Source organism: Corvus cornix, chromosome 17 (genome assembly GCF_000738735.6).
Source record: "Corvus cornix cornix isolate S_Up_H32 chromosome 17, ASM73873v5, whole genome shotgun sequence".
NCBI classification, from domain to species: domain Eukaryota; kingdom Metazoa; phylum Chordata; class Aves; order Passeriformes; family Corvidae; genus Corvus; species Corvus cornix.
The window spans coordinates 5,477,929-5,493,576 of record NC_046346.1 but is presented as its reverse complement, the minus strand read 5'-3'; the positions used below and the strand labels follow the sequence as shown (position 1 = coordinate 5,493,576).

The 15,648-nt window shown below is 46.7% G+C and overlaps 1 protein-coding gene across 1 annotated transcript; it reads left to right on the top strand.

Annotated features, from left to right (window-relative positions):
- Nucleotides 1–184: 184 nt before the first annotated feature.
- Nucleotides 185–14,952, top strand: DOLPP1 (dolichyldiphosphatase 1). The gene is made up of 8 exons (XM_039561478.1): nucleotides 185–297; nucleotides 8,577–8,677; nucleotides 10,284–10,368; nucleotides 10,627–10,726; nucleotides 11,554–11,652; nucleotides 12,928–13,056; nucleotides 13,577–13,666; nucleotides 14,135–14,952. The coding sequence occupies exons 1-8, from the start codon at nucleotides 222–224 to the stop codon at nucleotides 14,169–14,171; spliced, it is 717 nt and encodes a 238-aa protein (XP_039417412.1). The 5' UTR covers nucleotides 185–221; the 3' UTR covers nucleotides 14,172–14,952.
- The last annotated feature ends 696 nt before the right edge of the window (nucleotides 14,953–15,648 follow it).

Genomic DNA, 15,648 nt, shown 5'->3' with positions numbered 1-15,648 from the left:
GCTCTCTGTGCCCACCCACTACCGGGCTGCGGTGCCGGCAGCCGATTGGCTGAGGCGCTCCCCGGGCTGGATGTTTAATTGGGCGGTGCTGGGCCGCCCGGCGCCTCACCTGCCGCGCGCTACCATTGGCCCGCCGCTCCCCGCGCCCCCGCCCATTGGCCGCACCGCCCCTCGAGAGCGTCCCGATTGGCCGTAGCGGCCCGGCCCGGTATCCGGGTAAGATGGCCGCAGTCGGGGAGTGCTCGCTGCCCGCGCCGTGGCGGCCGGTCTCCCTCACTCACGTCGAGTATCCCGCAGGTAACTCTCCGCTTCGCCGCCGCCGGGTCTCCCCGCCGCACCTCCGCCCGTCGCGGGGCCCTTCCCGCCGCCCTGCGGCGCCGCCGAGGGCCGGGCTGGCGGCTGCCAAATAGTGAGCCATTGAGCAGCAGTGCTGAGGCGGCGTGGCGCGCGTGCGTGCTGGGGGCGGCGAGGCGCTCTGCCAGATATTGAGCCGCGGCGGGAGCGGCGCTGCGCATGCGCGGTGGGGGCTCCGGGTTGGGGTGCTGCGGGGGGGGGAACGGGGAAGGGGTCCGGGAATGGGGAGGGGAGCGGGTCCTTCCCGGGGGTCCCGGGGCCGCCCGGCCCTCCATTGCCGCCCTGCCCGCTCCACACCGCAGCCTCGCCTCCCTTGCAGCCCTCTGGCCATGTGTGGTCGCCGCCGGCCTCGAGGCGTGGGTCCCACCCACGGTGTGCAGCTCCCCGCCGCTTCCCCAGCAGCGTGCTGGGGTTGGTGTCACCTCCCTGCTCCGTGTGCTGGGGGTCTGGCTTGGCGTGTCACCGTGCCGGCGGACTCTGGGGCCCCTCGTGGCACCCCAGGGAGCGGGGATGTGGCAGGGTGGCCATGTCCCCGGGGTGCGCTCGGCTGCCACGGGAGTTCGGTGACTGTGCTGGGAGTGGAGGTGGCAGGGTGTCCCTGTCTCAGGCGGGTCTAGTGGCTTTTCTAGGAGCACTTTGGTCAGTCAGCGCCGAGGGAAATGCCCCGAGGACTCCAGTCGCGGGGTGTTTCGTGGCTCAGCTCTTGGCAAGGTGGGTTTGGGTCCTGGCAGCGTTGAGAAGCAATAGGTGCCTGAGTGCAGGATGGGCTGTTCCAGCTGGGACGGATATGATCCACAGAAGTCCTGCACACCAGCAGCCCGACCCAGGTGGAATGAATTCCTGGATCTGCCAGTGTGCGAGAGCAAATGGGTCTGTGTTCAGCTGGCAGATGTCTAAACTGTGTCCCATCAGTATCTGTGGTCCTTTGGAGCTCCTCTGGGTGTTTTGTGCTGTACTGGGTTTGGGTGCTTGTTATAATCAGAGATAATAGAAAAATGAAGTGTCGGAGTGTTAGTATTAACCATTTGCGCAAAATCCAAATCTTGTCTAAACACTATTCTCAATATTTCCAGTTCTCCTAGCAAGCCCCCTATTTGCCATGAAGTGTTGCTGTATGTCCTGTTTCAATAGCTGGATTTTAGTTCCTGATGAAAGCTCCTCTCAGTAGTGCAATTCCTAAAGCTTTTAAAGTGCTTAGGGATCTTCTGGATTGAAAGTGCCCATTTAGCTAGGAGACTTGAAATGTGACAACACTGAAAAAATATCTGGCACTGGAGGTATGTTATTTCTTGGCCCTCCCCCTTATGGCTGTTTCATGGTTTTCTGTGATGCTTTATGTGAAATACTGGCATTTCCTTTTCTGTCTTGCATTTTCCTCCACACGGTAAGCTCTTCTGCCATTCCCCTTCTCAAATATATTAATGTGACAGTTTGGGAGAGATGGGGAATAATCTTGCCAGTAGTACTGATATATTCATTTTTGTATCTTATCTCTTTATCTGAACCTGGCAGTATACACAGAGCGTCCTGTGCTCCAGTTGTTGGATTGGTTTGGGAAATGGTGGTGGAAATTGCTGCACAAGGGTTATCTGTCAGATCTTGAACAATGTGACATAACCCGATTATTTTCTCTCTGTGTTGAGAGCCCTTAAACAGGCAAAGGGAGGAGATGATTGTATGGAGGGGTAAATCACTACCCAGCTTAGGGTTGTATATGGAGGGGATGGGCACTGTGTTTATCTTGGATAAAACATCTATTTATTAAAGCCTTTAAAGTGGAGATAAAGGACTAAAACAGTAAAACAGCCAGAGGTATGAGTTTGTTAATTTATTTTCATAGACTCATTTAGGCTGGAGAAGCCCCTGACATCACAGAGTCCAGCTGTTCCCCCAGCACTGCCAAGGCCACCACTAAACCACGTCTTCAAGTGCCACATTTACACAGCTTTTAAGTCCCTCCAGGCATGGGGAGTCCACCACTGCCCTGGGCAGCCCTGTGCCAGGGCTGGACAGCACTTTCTGTGAAGAAGCTTTTCCTAATATCCAAGTTAGATGTCCCCTGGTAAAACTTGTGACTGTTTCCTCTCCTCCTGTCCCTGTTCCCTGGGAGCAGAGCCTGACCTGCCTCTGGCTGTACACTCCTGTCCAGGAGTTGTGCAGAGCCAGAAGGTCCCCCCGAGTGTCCTTTTTGCTCTGGGCTGAGCCCCTCCAGCTCCTTCAGCCACTTTGGATGCTCCAGACCCTTCCTCAGCTTCGTTCCCTTCTCTGGATATGCTCCAGCCCCTCAATGTCCCTCTTGTTGTGAGGGGCACAAAACTGACCCCAGATTTGAGGTGGGGCCTTAGCAGTGTCCAGCTGCTGATGGTGTCATCGGTGAACGGTCTGAAAGTGCACTCGATCTCCTTGTCCAGATCATTAATAAAGATTTGAAACAGAGCCTGCCCCAGAACTGTGCCTTGGGGAACACCTCTGGTGCCCAGCTGCAGCTGGATTTAGCTCCATCCCCTGCCAATCTCGGCCTGTACAGGTTTTTTACCCCAAAAACAGAGCACCCATCAAAGCCATGGGTGCTCTCCAGGAGAGTGCTGTGGGAAGCGGTGTCAAAGGCTTTACTAAATCAAGGTAGACAACATTTTGGTTTAAAAAACCGACTTGCAGTAAGATGGTAGGTCTGATGCTTTTACCTGGATTTGGGGAAAGTGCTCTTAACTTTATTTAGAAAGCTGTTTACGTTCAGCCTGTGCACATCTAAAGTCCAGGTCCATAAAGCTTCTAGATAATGTATATTTATAAAGTAGTGATGTTGGCAGCGTGCTCAGCACAGTGGAGTTAATGCAGCCTTGTGCTGCTGAGAGGGGTCGGAATGAGAAATAGATCCTGCTTTTACCAACATCAATTATTAAGCTGTCTTGGCATGTCATGCACTGTTCCGTGGCAAGCAGCTTCGTCTCCTGGCTGATCCCAGAGGCTGCTGAGCCACTGTGGCAACTGCCTCTGGAAATCTCACATCTTTAAAGATTTCCAGTGAAGAACTGCTGCCACCCCAGCTTTCATCTGCCACGGGTGACAGTCCCACTCTCTGGGACCGGGTCAAAAGCTGTCACTGCTGATTTATGCCTGGCAGACAAAGCCTGGATTTGGGCTTCTTCTTCTAATTGTGAAGGGGAGAGGTGTCTCCAGAAGGGTGCTCCCTGTCCTGATCTAATGTTTCCTTATCAATAGTGGTACATCAAATCCATCTGTAGTTGCTTGTGTGGCTGCACAGCTCTCCTGGGCTTTCTGTGATGTCCACTTAGAGCAAATAAATGAGAAACAGCAGATGAACACTGTGGTAATCAACTGCAGACTGGTCTGAGGAATGGAATCTTGGAGACCTGACTGAAATACTACCCACAGGGAATGCTAGGCTTAAACATAGGGAGAAAAAAAACCAGCCATGGCAGTGCTGCCTGGGTGTGCTGAAGCACGCTTCTGCAGAGGACAGCCTGTAAAAATATCATCCTGATGGTGCTTTCAGAATTTTTTGATCCTGGAGCATTTCATATTAGCAGTTCTGCTTTGGTGAGACCAAGGAGTGATCTGGCATAGCGTCAGGTTGCTGGCAGGTAGGCAGGAATAATCCTTCTTCCCTATGTCCTTCCAGTAATGAGCTGGTGATTGCATCAGGACTGTTAAGTCCTTTGATGGATGTATAAAAGCTGTATGCCTAATTGCTCTTTGAATCCATTTCCGCTTTGGATCTCACAGTATCTTTGGCACTGAGCTTTGTAGCTTAATGTGGTTGTTGTTTCTTTTCTGTTTTTAAGTCTACTGCTCAGTAGTTTCATCAAACACTCTCTCATGTGCAGTGAGAGGCAGCAATTGTTTGCTGTCAATTTCTCCATATAATTCATGACTTTATAGAACTGTTGTATCATCTGTTTTCCTTTTTCAGCTGAAAATCTGATTTATTTGATGTTTTCTGAATGGCTACTGTCACATACTTATCTTTGTCCCCATTCTATTTGCCTTTTCTGTGTGTACTCTCCCATTTTAGCTGGTGACACCAGAATTGCATAATAAATTTTTGTAGTGCTGTAACAGTATCTTCTGTTGAGCTTTTTAAAATGTTCTTCTTGCCTTTTTGACTGCTGCAGAGCACTGGATGCTCCTCTGAAGGTATTGGCACACACTAAGTGTGAGGGTTTTTGTTTGATAACAACTGAACTAAATCCTGTCATGTCATGAGTATAATTAGGGTTGTTTTTTCCCGTATGCATTGCTTTGCATGGGATGACTTTGTGCTGCAGACTTAAAACTCGTCTTCAGGGACTTCCTGTCTGTAGGGTGAGTTTCACTGGAGAAACACTGAGTTCCTGGTTTGTTTGGGTTTTTTATTATTATTTGGAGAAAAGAAAGAAAACTTCCTCTCTTTGGTGCAGCTGGGATTCTTAGAGCTCTGAGACTTTCTGGACCTCCTCACACGGGACAAATTCTTTAAGGAGAAACCTGGTGTGCCAGACCTTTTCTCTGCAAAATGACAGAAAATATTCCCATTTTCCCAGTTTCTCCAGGATGTTTCCTACAGCCAGGCAGAGTTGGAGGGACATGTGTGCAGAATCATTCTGTGGGTGAAGAGGTTCAAAGGTGCTGGTGCTGTGTCTGTGTTTTGGCTCGGCAGTTCTTGTTGCTGTTCAGTGTCAGCACATGCAGCTCCTATAGGAATGTTTGTTCTGATAACCCTCCTGTGATTTTGTGCAGTGGGAACTCACAAGTCAGGGCTCATTCCAAGAGCTAAGCAATGTCTCTTGGAAGAAGCAGATCCCACTCTTGTTTGGCTGCTTTAATGCAGGGTTTATGTTTAATCTCCCTGCAAAAGTTATGTCTGATTCCTGCCTTTATGCCATAATTTAAAGCCTCCTGCAGATATTTTTGCTGTCCCACAGCTCGTGTTATGGAGATATGCACAAGCAGAGGAAATGACTCTTTTATATCATGAATATTTAGTGATGAATATGCCCATGATACACGTACACTGCATGTTGTCTGTTCAAATTGCACACATGGACTTAGCCAAGAACACACAACCAGCGGCAGTGCCACAAATAGATCCTTCAATAGGAAGTGGCGGTGGCAAAGCTCAGTCTTGTGGTAGGATGTGGTTGGGGGCTGTTGATTCACATTTTTACATCCTATACAGGTTAAGTAGATGTGGTGAAGCTCAGATATTTCCACTGACAGGATGCTGGGTAAAATGTTGAATTGGAGCAGAAGTAGATGCTGAATGAAGGCTGAAAAAAATAGTGTGTGTCTGAGCTATGTATAGTGCTGCACGTACTTATCTCTTGGCTGCCCAAAAATGAGGTAGCTGCATCCTTTATTTTTGCTTTTTGAGCTCCAAATAATGTCCAGGGAAAGCTGGACTTCCAAAAAGCAGAATTTAAAACTAAATGAAACCCAAGATGTATATTAAGTAGAGTCTCCTTTTGCATTTTTGCAGAGATTTTTGTCTCTCTTCCTACTGGTTGGAGGAACTGCTTTAAAATTCCCAACTTTAGTAAATTAAAGGAAAATTAATTTTTCTAAAAAAAGGGACGGGTGCTGCTTGCTAGATCTGGCTGGACTTTCAACTGTGGCTCTCCTGCACGTCTCCTTTCCCTGGGAATAAGTCTCGGAGTGCACTGGAGCGTGAGAGGAGACAGGAGTGACAGAAGTAATCACGCTCCAAGGCCCCTGGAGCACTGCGCGCTGAGCAGCGCTGGCCTTTTCTCTCAGAGCTCACTTTGCCTCCTCCACTGGGGATTTCCAGTCCTTTCAGGGCTGCTTTAGTCACTGCAGCTCTGCCTTGAGCTGCTGATCCAGCGGGTCTGTTTGTGATGGCATTAGTGTGTTCCTGGGGCAGCTCCAGTGCTGCCTTCAGCTAGTGCCCAGCTGTTTATTTGCCTCCTCCCGTAGAAAAAGTGGCTTCAGAATGTGACTCTGTTTAATTGCCATTAGCCACGGGAACATGAAGTATTATTAGGGATATCTGCTCTGTTTTAAATGGACAGCTAAAATATTTGAGGAGCTTTTATGTTAAGATTGAGTAAAGGGCTCGGTGCCTGTAGGCACATCTGGGAGTGATGGTGTCTGGTTCCCCACTCAGGTGTGGGTTGTGTGCCTGTGAAGTCGGAGTGATTTGATTGATTTGGAATGTTATCACGTAACATAACAGAGGATTTTGAGTTTGCTACTGCTGATCCTATTTAAATTAAAAGACTACTTGCTTAAGTACCTTTTCACCATCTGCACAAGAAATAGAACCCCCTGAGAAGATAAATAATCTGGTTTGGTTTCTGCTTGACAAAATTATGGCTTTTCGTCTGGAAGTGCTAAGCCTTTATGTACCGTGGATTAACAGAGTGAATGATCTGAAACATGGTGATCTCTTGATGATGAGCTCTCTTCATTTGGTAATGCTGGAATTGAGACTATTGGAAAGTATTCCTAAGGCTTTCAGGATAGTTTAATTGTCTCTTGACAAGGTGGCTTGTCTCATGAATTCCCTCATCATTGATGACAAAATTCATTTTGTTGAGAGTTTGTGATTTATGTAAAACCATAAGGGGCTTGACTCTCTATTGCCAGGTAACTGGTACTGTTACTTACTTCCCCTTTATGTTACCATAATCCATGCTTTGATAGCATTTGGAACACACCTGATGCAAGACAAACCTGCCATATGGAGCAAGAAAAGTTTCAAATTCGGAGTATTTCAACGCTTTTCAAGTTAAAACCAAAGTAGAACCTCACTTCAGTGGAAACCCAGTGTACTTGGGGGTTTTGTCCTCCAAATCTTCTCATTTCACCTAACTCCTGCTAATAATCCTTGCTGATGATGTTGCTGGTTCCCAAATTTAACTCAGAGTTTGGAATTCCAGAGGCTTCCATGCACTATGCCTGATGTAACCCCAACTATGTGGCAATAACAACAGCAGCATGAACTTTGTTGTAAAGGGGCAATAACTTCTTTTTCATCAGTTCCAGCACTCAGAGGCTGAGGTTAAAGTCCTTTTCACCAAGTGCTGCTTTGAAATGTGGGTGTGTGGGCTGGGGAGACTCAGTATCTTGCAGTGGAATTGATCTAGGAATGAGTCCAGTGCTCAGCCTTGCAGAGGCATCCTGTTTCCTTTTGAGAGGAGGGAAGGAGGACAAATTTATGTGGGGGCTGATCCTTTTGTGCTCAGTGATGGGATGGAGAGAGTCTGGTCTCTGAGAACCAATACAAAAACTACCCATCTCTTCTGTTGCTCCCGGGTTCATACAGCGAGTTTGTGGGGACTTCTGTATTTAAAGAGTCTCTGGCAGACAGTTCTTGCTCTTCTGATATGAATTGGTGATCTTGGAGCAAAATGACTCTGATAATTTTTTGTTTCCTTGGAATCTGTGCTGACATCTTTTCTCCAAATACTTCTGTATGTGTCTCTTTTCTGGGAACAGAGGCAAGAGAAACTTGGATCAAAATGCACAGCTGCTCCTTACTGTTGCTGCTCACTTCTGTGTCTGTTGTAGTTCAGGATAAAGGTTTTGAGGGACCTTGTGACCTCTCTGAGGTCCCATTGCTACTGCCTGATTCTCGCTGGGGGATAACTAGACTGTTAATTATTTGGGTTGGAGGCCCAAATCCCCTTCTGTGTGCTACAAGTGGGCTACTGATTAAAAATGCAGAGCCTCCTTTATTTCCCTGACATCTCCTGCTATGTTTAGCTATTTATTTCCTTCCCATTTTGTTAATGCTAGTGTTCGTGCAGACACATGGTGAGACAGATTAGGAAGCTGATCCAGCTGAAAACTAACCCATTTTAGTGAGGGAGTGGGAAAGGATTTGTTTGGGGATTGTTTGATGGCACAGAGAGGAAATAGGAACGAGGGGAAGGGAAAGATGCTGCCTCTTTTACAGCAGCCTGTGCTTATGTTGGATTAAAGTGGCTTTGGGCCCACACCCATGGTTATTGTTGTAAATTGGGTGGCAGTAATCTCTGCTGAACGATTCCAGGCTCCTTTCATCCCTGATTTTGAACCCGCTTGGAAGCACTGCTGTCTCCCTGCCTCGGCTCCTCTGTCACTGGAACAGGGGGACTTGGCTGCAGTGCTGAGTTTGCCCCTCTGCTCTGTGCTCCAGATCTCTGACTGACCCACGCTGTGGTGGCAGGCAAGTACCTGTGAAGTTCAAACTGATTGGTTTCTCTTGTTTGTTTCCCCAGGTGATTTCTCTGGCCAGCTTTTAGCTTATTTGAGTCTTGGTCCAATATTCATTATTGTTGGCTTTGTAACACTCATCATATTCAAGAGAGAGCTTCACACGGTGAGTCCTTCTCTCCCTTCCCAGCCTCTCCTTATGACAAAATTCTTTTCCTTTGTCACCTGGGGCTCCTGTATTCACACTTCTTTTTCTCTCTATAAGGAGCAAGCTTAGGAAAGGCATCTTCCTGTCAGGGAACAGCAGGAGACACTTAGCACCTGTACGAGGTTAAAAGGCTGCTCAGCCTTCGCTGACTTCTCTGTTACTCTGTGCTGCGTTTTGGACATTATCTGTCCAGAACCATCAAGGGAGATGTCTGAGGAAGTACAGAATGCTGTTGCAGAGTAGGTAGCACTCCCAAGATCCAGGAGGATCATAGCACTGGGCAGCATATGCAGGAAATGATGTGTGTAACACAGGAGGATGCACTTTTCTTTGAACTACTGAGGCAGAAAAGGGGTTAAAAAATAAAACCTACAGCTTTCCAAGGGAGTGTATCTGTCTTTAAGGGCTGCTTTTCAAATGTGAGTTGAATACCAGGGGCAGAAGAGACTTATTTCTGTCCAAATTCTTATAATGCTTTCTATCTGCTCTGCCAGGTAGTTGGGAATCAGTGTCATGGATCAACTCCCTATAGGTCATATAAACCTCTAGTAACATTTGCCCTCAGTAAACAGATAAAACAGGAGCCACTGAAAGGATTTTGACAGCACATTTCAAATGTAGGGCCACAGGGTCCTGGGAAGCAGTGGCCCAAGGGACCTGGGAATAGGGCTTTTAACTAGGAAAGGCAGCTGTTTGCTTTTGGTAACTCAAAGGTTTTGTGTTGGCCCAAAAGAGAGACCAAGCCAGAGTAACTATTGCACGGGTTTATAGGTTTCTGAATACAGGAACTTGTTTGGTGTTGGTAATGAGACAAGTGTTGAGATTGATTCCCAGATCTTCATGTGGGAGATCACCACTGGGCTGGAGAGAGATACTGGCTGACTTGCAGCAGCCTGATCTGTGGCTCAGGATGTGGAGTGAAAATTTGCTTCATCACGTGGAATGGGACTGAGTGTTAAGGAGGCAGAGTGTCATCACCAGCTGGGAATTTGATCACAGCAGCAGGACTAATTTAGGGGAGGTGTATGAACTGTGGAGTTGAAGAGTAAAAATAAGTGCTGCCAGGTCTGGCTTAGCTCAGAATGTGAATTCATCTTAGACTGAAGACAGCAGCTTCAAGATGAAAATACTCATAGAGGGAAAAGCCAGAAAGCCTAAAAAGTCACCTTTGTTTTAAACTATTTACCCAAATAGCAGTGTCTGCACTCCCCCTGTTGGTCATTGGGAAAAGCCAATTCCCGAAAACCTGCCCTATTAAAAAGGTCGCTTTCTGCACTTGCTGGTGCAAGGTGCTGGCAGAAGTGCCCTACTGTGTCATTTTTGTCTTTCTGTGTATCAGCTGCTGAAAAGCTGCATATACACAATGTGTTGCCAAATAGAAAGTGAGCTGAAAAGAAATGCTTTCCTTCCTCAGGTATAGAATTTGGAAGCCGTTGGTTTTAACTCTAGTAGTGAAAAAAGAAAATTAGAAACATAATGTTTGGGGTTTTGTCAACAGAGAGAGAGAGCCTGGTAAGTAGATGGATCTTTTAGAGGGGGTGACACAGCTGTCTTGCCTTCACAGATCTCTTTCTTGGGAGGGCTGGTGTTCAACGAGGGAGTGAACTGGTTAATAAAAAATGTAATCCGGGAGCCTCGGCCATGCGAAGGTAGGGTATGGACCATGAGTGTGGTGGTGTCAGGGGAGTTTTGGGTGGAATGCTGACTGTGGGGGGTTAGAGGGGTTTTCCCCCTTTGCCTCATGTTGACTGTGGATGTTTGGGTGTAAAAAGGCTGGCAGAGCCACCTGAGCAGGGACGCGTCCTGTGAACTCTGTGCGTGCTCCAGCAGCGTGGTCTGGCTTCACATCTGGAATGTTCCATCTGCTGACTATACCTTGATCATATTCTTTCTTCTTCTCTTCCCAGAAGCCCATTCAACAGTGACCACAAAATATGGGATGCCGTCCAGCCACTCCCAATTCATGTGGTTTTTCTCTGTCTATTCCTTTCTGTTCCTTTATTTAAGGTAAAAATTCCAGGTCAGGTTATGGCTGTTAATATGTTGAAACACCTGAAATGGGTGGCTCCCTTGCTGGGTGCCACTTGAGTGGGATAATGGAATTAAATCTGAGGACCTGCACAATTTATTGTGGCTTGGGTGGGATTGGAGCATGTCTGTCTCAATCTGAATGTAGGGCTGGAGTTACCATGGCTGAAAACTGGAGTGTGTGAGTGGGCTTCCTTTTACCTGTCAGAGTAAAGGTCTCCCAATTTTCTTTTTCTAAGCTGTGATGTTGCCCCAGTGTGAGGGAAGAGGTGGGGGATAGGGAGGAGAAATGAAGAGCTCCTTTCTCATTTTTTCTCAGTTTCAGTGGGGTTATCTACAGTCTTTTGGGTAATACCAGCTGTCCACTTGCATGACTTTTTAGTTCACCTCCCTTACCAAGGACTGGGTTTACCTGCTGTACTTTAACAAAATTCTTGCTGGGGCATGGCTTTGTCTTGTGGCTGTATGTGTGGAGTAAGACAAAACTCACAGTTCCTCCTGGCTCTGTGGGCAATGGAGGGACTCTGATGTCTTGGCTCCCTGTTGCATATGCTCAGCACATGCCTCTCACATCAGTGTGAGCATCCTGCCTTCCATCACAGCAATCCCTGTTCACAGCTGGAGAGACACACGTGTGGTTTCCTGGCTGCTCTTTAACTGCTGCCAGTGGGACAGATTGCTGCTGGGATGGGATTGAGCTGCCCGTGACCCCACTGGAGTAGAGCTTTCCTAGGGTTTCAGAGGGAGAGAGAGGTCAGGACTTTTCAGTTCCCTGCCCTGTGCTAATGGCTCTCCATCTCTTTCAGAATGCACCAAACAAACAATGCGAGGTTTCTGGATTTACTATGGCGACATGTGCTGTCCATCTGCCTCGTCACAGTGGCTTTGCTAGTCTCATATAGTAGGTATGGAGCAACTGTTTGTCTTCTGCTCTCATACAGCCCCGTGGCCTGTCCCAGCCAGCCACCCTGGCATTCTTTATCCTGCCTTTCCCACCTGATTCTCCGCTGGGCTGTACGAGTCAGAGCTTTGTAGAAGCGTTGCCATGAGACCCAATAAACAAAGGTGCTACGTGTGTGGTGCTTCACAGAAGCATTTGTAAAACCCCAAACCAGCTGAGCTTGTGCCAGTTCCCCATGGGCTCCACTGCCATGCTCCAGCCTTGCTGCCTTGCCCTTTCCAGCACTGATCATGGAAGCATTGCCCCGTGCCTTGGCACACCAGCATCTGCGGCATGTGGATCGCTACAGTTGATCAGTCCCATTGTTTTGCTTGAGCATTAGTTAATCAAAACATTTATAGCTGTTTGGCTTGCAAGGTTTAGTTGTATTAAGATGAATAAAGAAAATGGAACTTTGATCATGCATTTTTTTTCTCTTTAGTAGATTAAATGTAAAGTGAGCTCCAGTGATTGGAAAAACAGACAAATTCAAGCTAGAAATAGGGTCACATTTTCCACAGGAAAGTAATTACCTGTTGGCACAGTTGACTGTGCACTACAGCTGATTACTTGCTACTAATTATTTTAAAATTCTGACAGGACAAATTTGTCAGAGGTATATGGTCTAATTAAAACAAAATTAGAGGAAATCAAGTGGCCTGTGTTAGACAGAGGGTCAGATAAGATGATCAGAATGATATATGGGCAAAAAGAATTTTGATCGTAGCTTGTGCACACATATAACAGGCCAACAGTGCAGCTCTGAGTGGCTGCAGTCACAGTGAGCACACTGGTCATGCAGCCTCTGTGCCTGTCAGATTGGAGAGCAGCAAAATCACAAAAAAAAAATGCTGTCCATGTTCTTAAAAGCCTTTAAGCCCCAGCTTTGGTGGCCTGGAGGGGACTCGTCCTGTTACGGCCTTTGGAAAAAGTCTCTTGTGGGAACTAACAGTATTAGTTCTTCAGCTGATCCAAAGATGGATGAAGGAGAATGTGGAGGGTTATTGAGTTAAGCTCAGACTAGAAGAGCTCCAAGTTGAAACTGCTGTAGCAGGGAAGAATTTTTCCTAGTTTCTTCCCCCCACTATTTTTGCCAGCTTTTTACTGAAAAAAGACACCCACTTTTAACATCTGGAGGGTAATTTGCTCACACCGTCTATGGGTCCAGTGACACCTCAGCTCCTGAGTCTTTCCTCCTGTTGTTTTAAGCCTGTCTGGTGACTCTTCTCTTCCACTGCAGGGTTTATTTGCTTTACCACACCTGGAGCCAAGTCCTATATGGAGGTGTGGCAGGAAGCATCATGGCCATAGCCTGGTTTGCCTTCACACAAGAGATCCTAACTCCCCTCTTCCCGAGGATAGCTTCGTGGTAAATCTCTTTATTCTGTGGAGGTTTGTTATGGATGTTGGAAATGAGAATTCCTGGGCTCTATCCCAGTTTTGCATACTGGCTGTTGTGTAACCTACTTTGTTCCTCCATGTTTTCTTGTGCATGCATATATACAAAGGATGACGTGTCCTTGATAAGGGTGGGGAAGAGGGAATTCGATCAACTGCTACATTTTGTAAAGCCCTACTAAAGCTGTGAGGTGTGGCAGAGTGCTGGAGGAGCTTTGCAAGATGAACAGCAGATCTTTCTTAATGAATGTCTAATGACCTAGTAAAATTGCAGAGCCATTTACATGCAATATAGTCTGGAAATATTGTATAAGGAAAGAAGAATAAGTTTTTGATTAAATATAACAAAGAATCCTTTTCCCAGCCCGAAGTGATAAAATAGTACTGTTAACTAGAGCAGGTTTTGTGCTTTTTTATTTTTTTTTTAAATCAAAATTGCAGTGGAGAAAGTCTAATTATTTCCCCCTTTCCACCACATTGTCTGTTTTCAGGCCAATTTCAGAGTTCTTTTTAATCCGAGATACCAGCCTCATTCCTAACATCCTGTGGTTTGAATACACAGTCACGAGAGCAGAAGCAAGGTAAGTTCTGTTGGGAGTAGAGGAGCGGTTGCTGCTCTGACCTTTTGGATGCAGTTATTAAATAATTTTCTGATATGTAGCTGATAATTTTCAGCTGCTGTGGGTAGAATAGCTTGGAGGAAAGAAACAGCAAGTTGTTAATGGCTGCACCTGAAAGGTGAGTGTGGAGAGGAAGTGATCCAAGAATTTAATCTCATTTAAGTAGCATTTCAGCTCCCTGGCCTGTGGTTTTTGCAAGCAGTTGTTTATAATCTTGTGTCCACATGTGAGCTTGTGTACACTGAAGATGGGGTGGATGTTCTGGAAGCGTGGAGAGTGGGAAGGGCTGATCTGCCTGGTGGGTATGGCACAGGCACTTCAGTTTTGTGTGCCTTACTTTAATCCTGCTGTATTTCCCCCCTGGTTTGTTGCAGCCTCCTGGGATGGGGTTGGGGTTGCCGTGTCACCTGTGCCTGTGTTGCCTTGCAGGAACAGACAGCGCAAGCTGGGTACGAAGCTCCAGTGACCGGGAACGTGGGGACCAGGGCGCGTTTTAACGGAGACAGACAAGAGCAGAGACCTGGGAGCAGCAAGGAGCCTTTTAACAGACGGACCAAAGGAACAGGCAGGGACCATACCCAAAACCTGAAAGCCTTTGCTCTGCTTTAGCAGCTAAGCTGGATGCTCCCTGATGCATGTGGGACCGTGCAGGAGTAGAAACTCATTTTGAACACAGATGCACATGGTTGGATGTACCATCGTGTCTACGTCAGGGGAGGGGGGAGAAAATGCCTGGTGTCGTGTTCGGGGGAGGGAAAACCAAAAATGAATCCTTTCTGTGACTTTTTTTTTCAGCATGAAATATACACACTATTTATTTATTTTTTTAAATGGAACTATTGTTTATAGGGTGGGTGAGGCATTGATTGTGTGTTTTGTTTTTTTTGCCTTTTTTTTTTTTTTGTTTGGGTTTGTTTTTTTTTTTTGGAAGAAGATGACAAAACTAATCTCAAGTTGATCATGTTTAATTAGGGCTTTTAATTCTTACAAACTTCTTAGGAGGGAGGGGAACTAGGATGGGGTGACCTAGACAGAAGGGAGAGGAAGACTTTCCTTTCTGCAGTCAGTCTGGGAGATCAAAATCAATTCCAACTGTACTTTGTACAGACAGAAAGACAGACTATAAATATCTGATTTTTAACACTAGTGACAGTTCTGCAGGGAAGCCTGCACTGATACCAATTAAGGGGAGTGTGTGTGTAAAACAAAGGAAAAACACAAATATACTGACTCTTATTTTTTTTCCACTGCTGCTCCTGTTGTGTAATTAGCAAGAGTGTCCTTCTCAGAATCTCTTCTAGGTGGCAAGATTATCATACATATCTCACATTTATTCCATCTCTTCCTTTATACTTTTATTACCTCAGGGTTGCTGTGATCTGTACAGCTTTTGTTGTACTGAGTGTGCTGAGGGCACTGGGAAGCCCGTTGGTTATAAGCAGTGCTGTGTTCCAGTAAGAGTCAGCCCAAAGCCTTACAAAATTCAGTTGCTGGTCTCTGTCTTAAGCACTGGATTTTTTTTTTTTTTCTGTAAAGCTTAAGGGAGGGATTTTTAAGAATGAACACAGTGACAACCACAAATGAACAACAAGGCAAATGACTAATAACTAGCTCAGCTGCTCTCTGAATTATTCCTTGAAGAGTCCTGTTAGACTCCATCCGTGAGCTCCAAGTAGCAGAGGCTCTTGCCAGTTATCACAGTAGCTTGGTTGGGGTTCTGCAGCTATAACCTTGAATGCTGAACTCCTACAAGCAAATTTTGCTTTCCATCCTTCTTCCATTCTGATTCTCCGTCTGGCCAGTGGCGCTCTGGATGCTGTGTCTCTGTGGGAGTGTGCCTGCCATCTCTGTGTGCTGGTGATGCCTACGACCTCTGTGACCCATGAGTTGACCTGGCAAGGGCTATACTCGAAGTGCTTCAGGGCTGTGCATGGACACTTTCT

Bases quoted from the DNA above. Each gene is read 5' to 3' on its own strand.
- DOLPP1 (XM_039561478.1), top strand. From the start codon at position 222: ATGGCCGCAGTCGGGGAGTGCTCGCTGCCCGCGCCGTGGCGGCCGGTC. The intron at 8,678-10,283 runs GTGAGTCCTTCT...TTGCCTTCACAG, and splicing joins TCAAGAGAGAGCTTCACACG to ATCTCTTTCTTGGGAGGGCT. The intron at 10,727-11,553 runs GTAAAAATTCCA...CATCTCTTTCAG, and splicing joins TTTCTGTTCCTTTATTTAAG to AATGCACCAAACAAACAATG.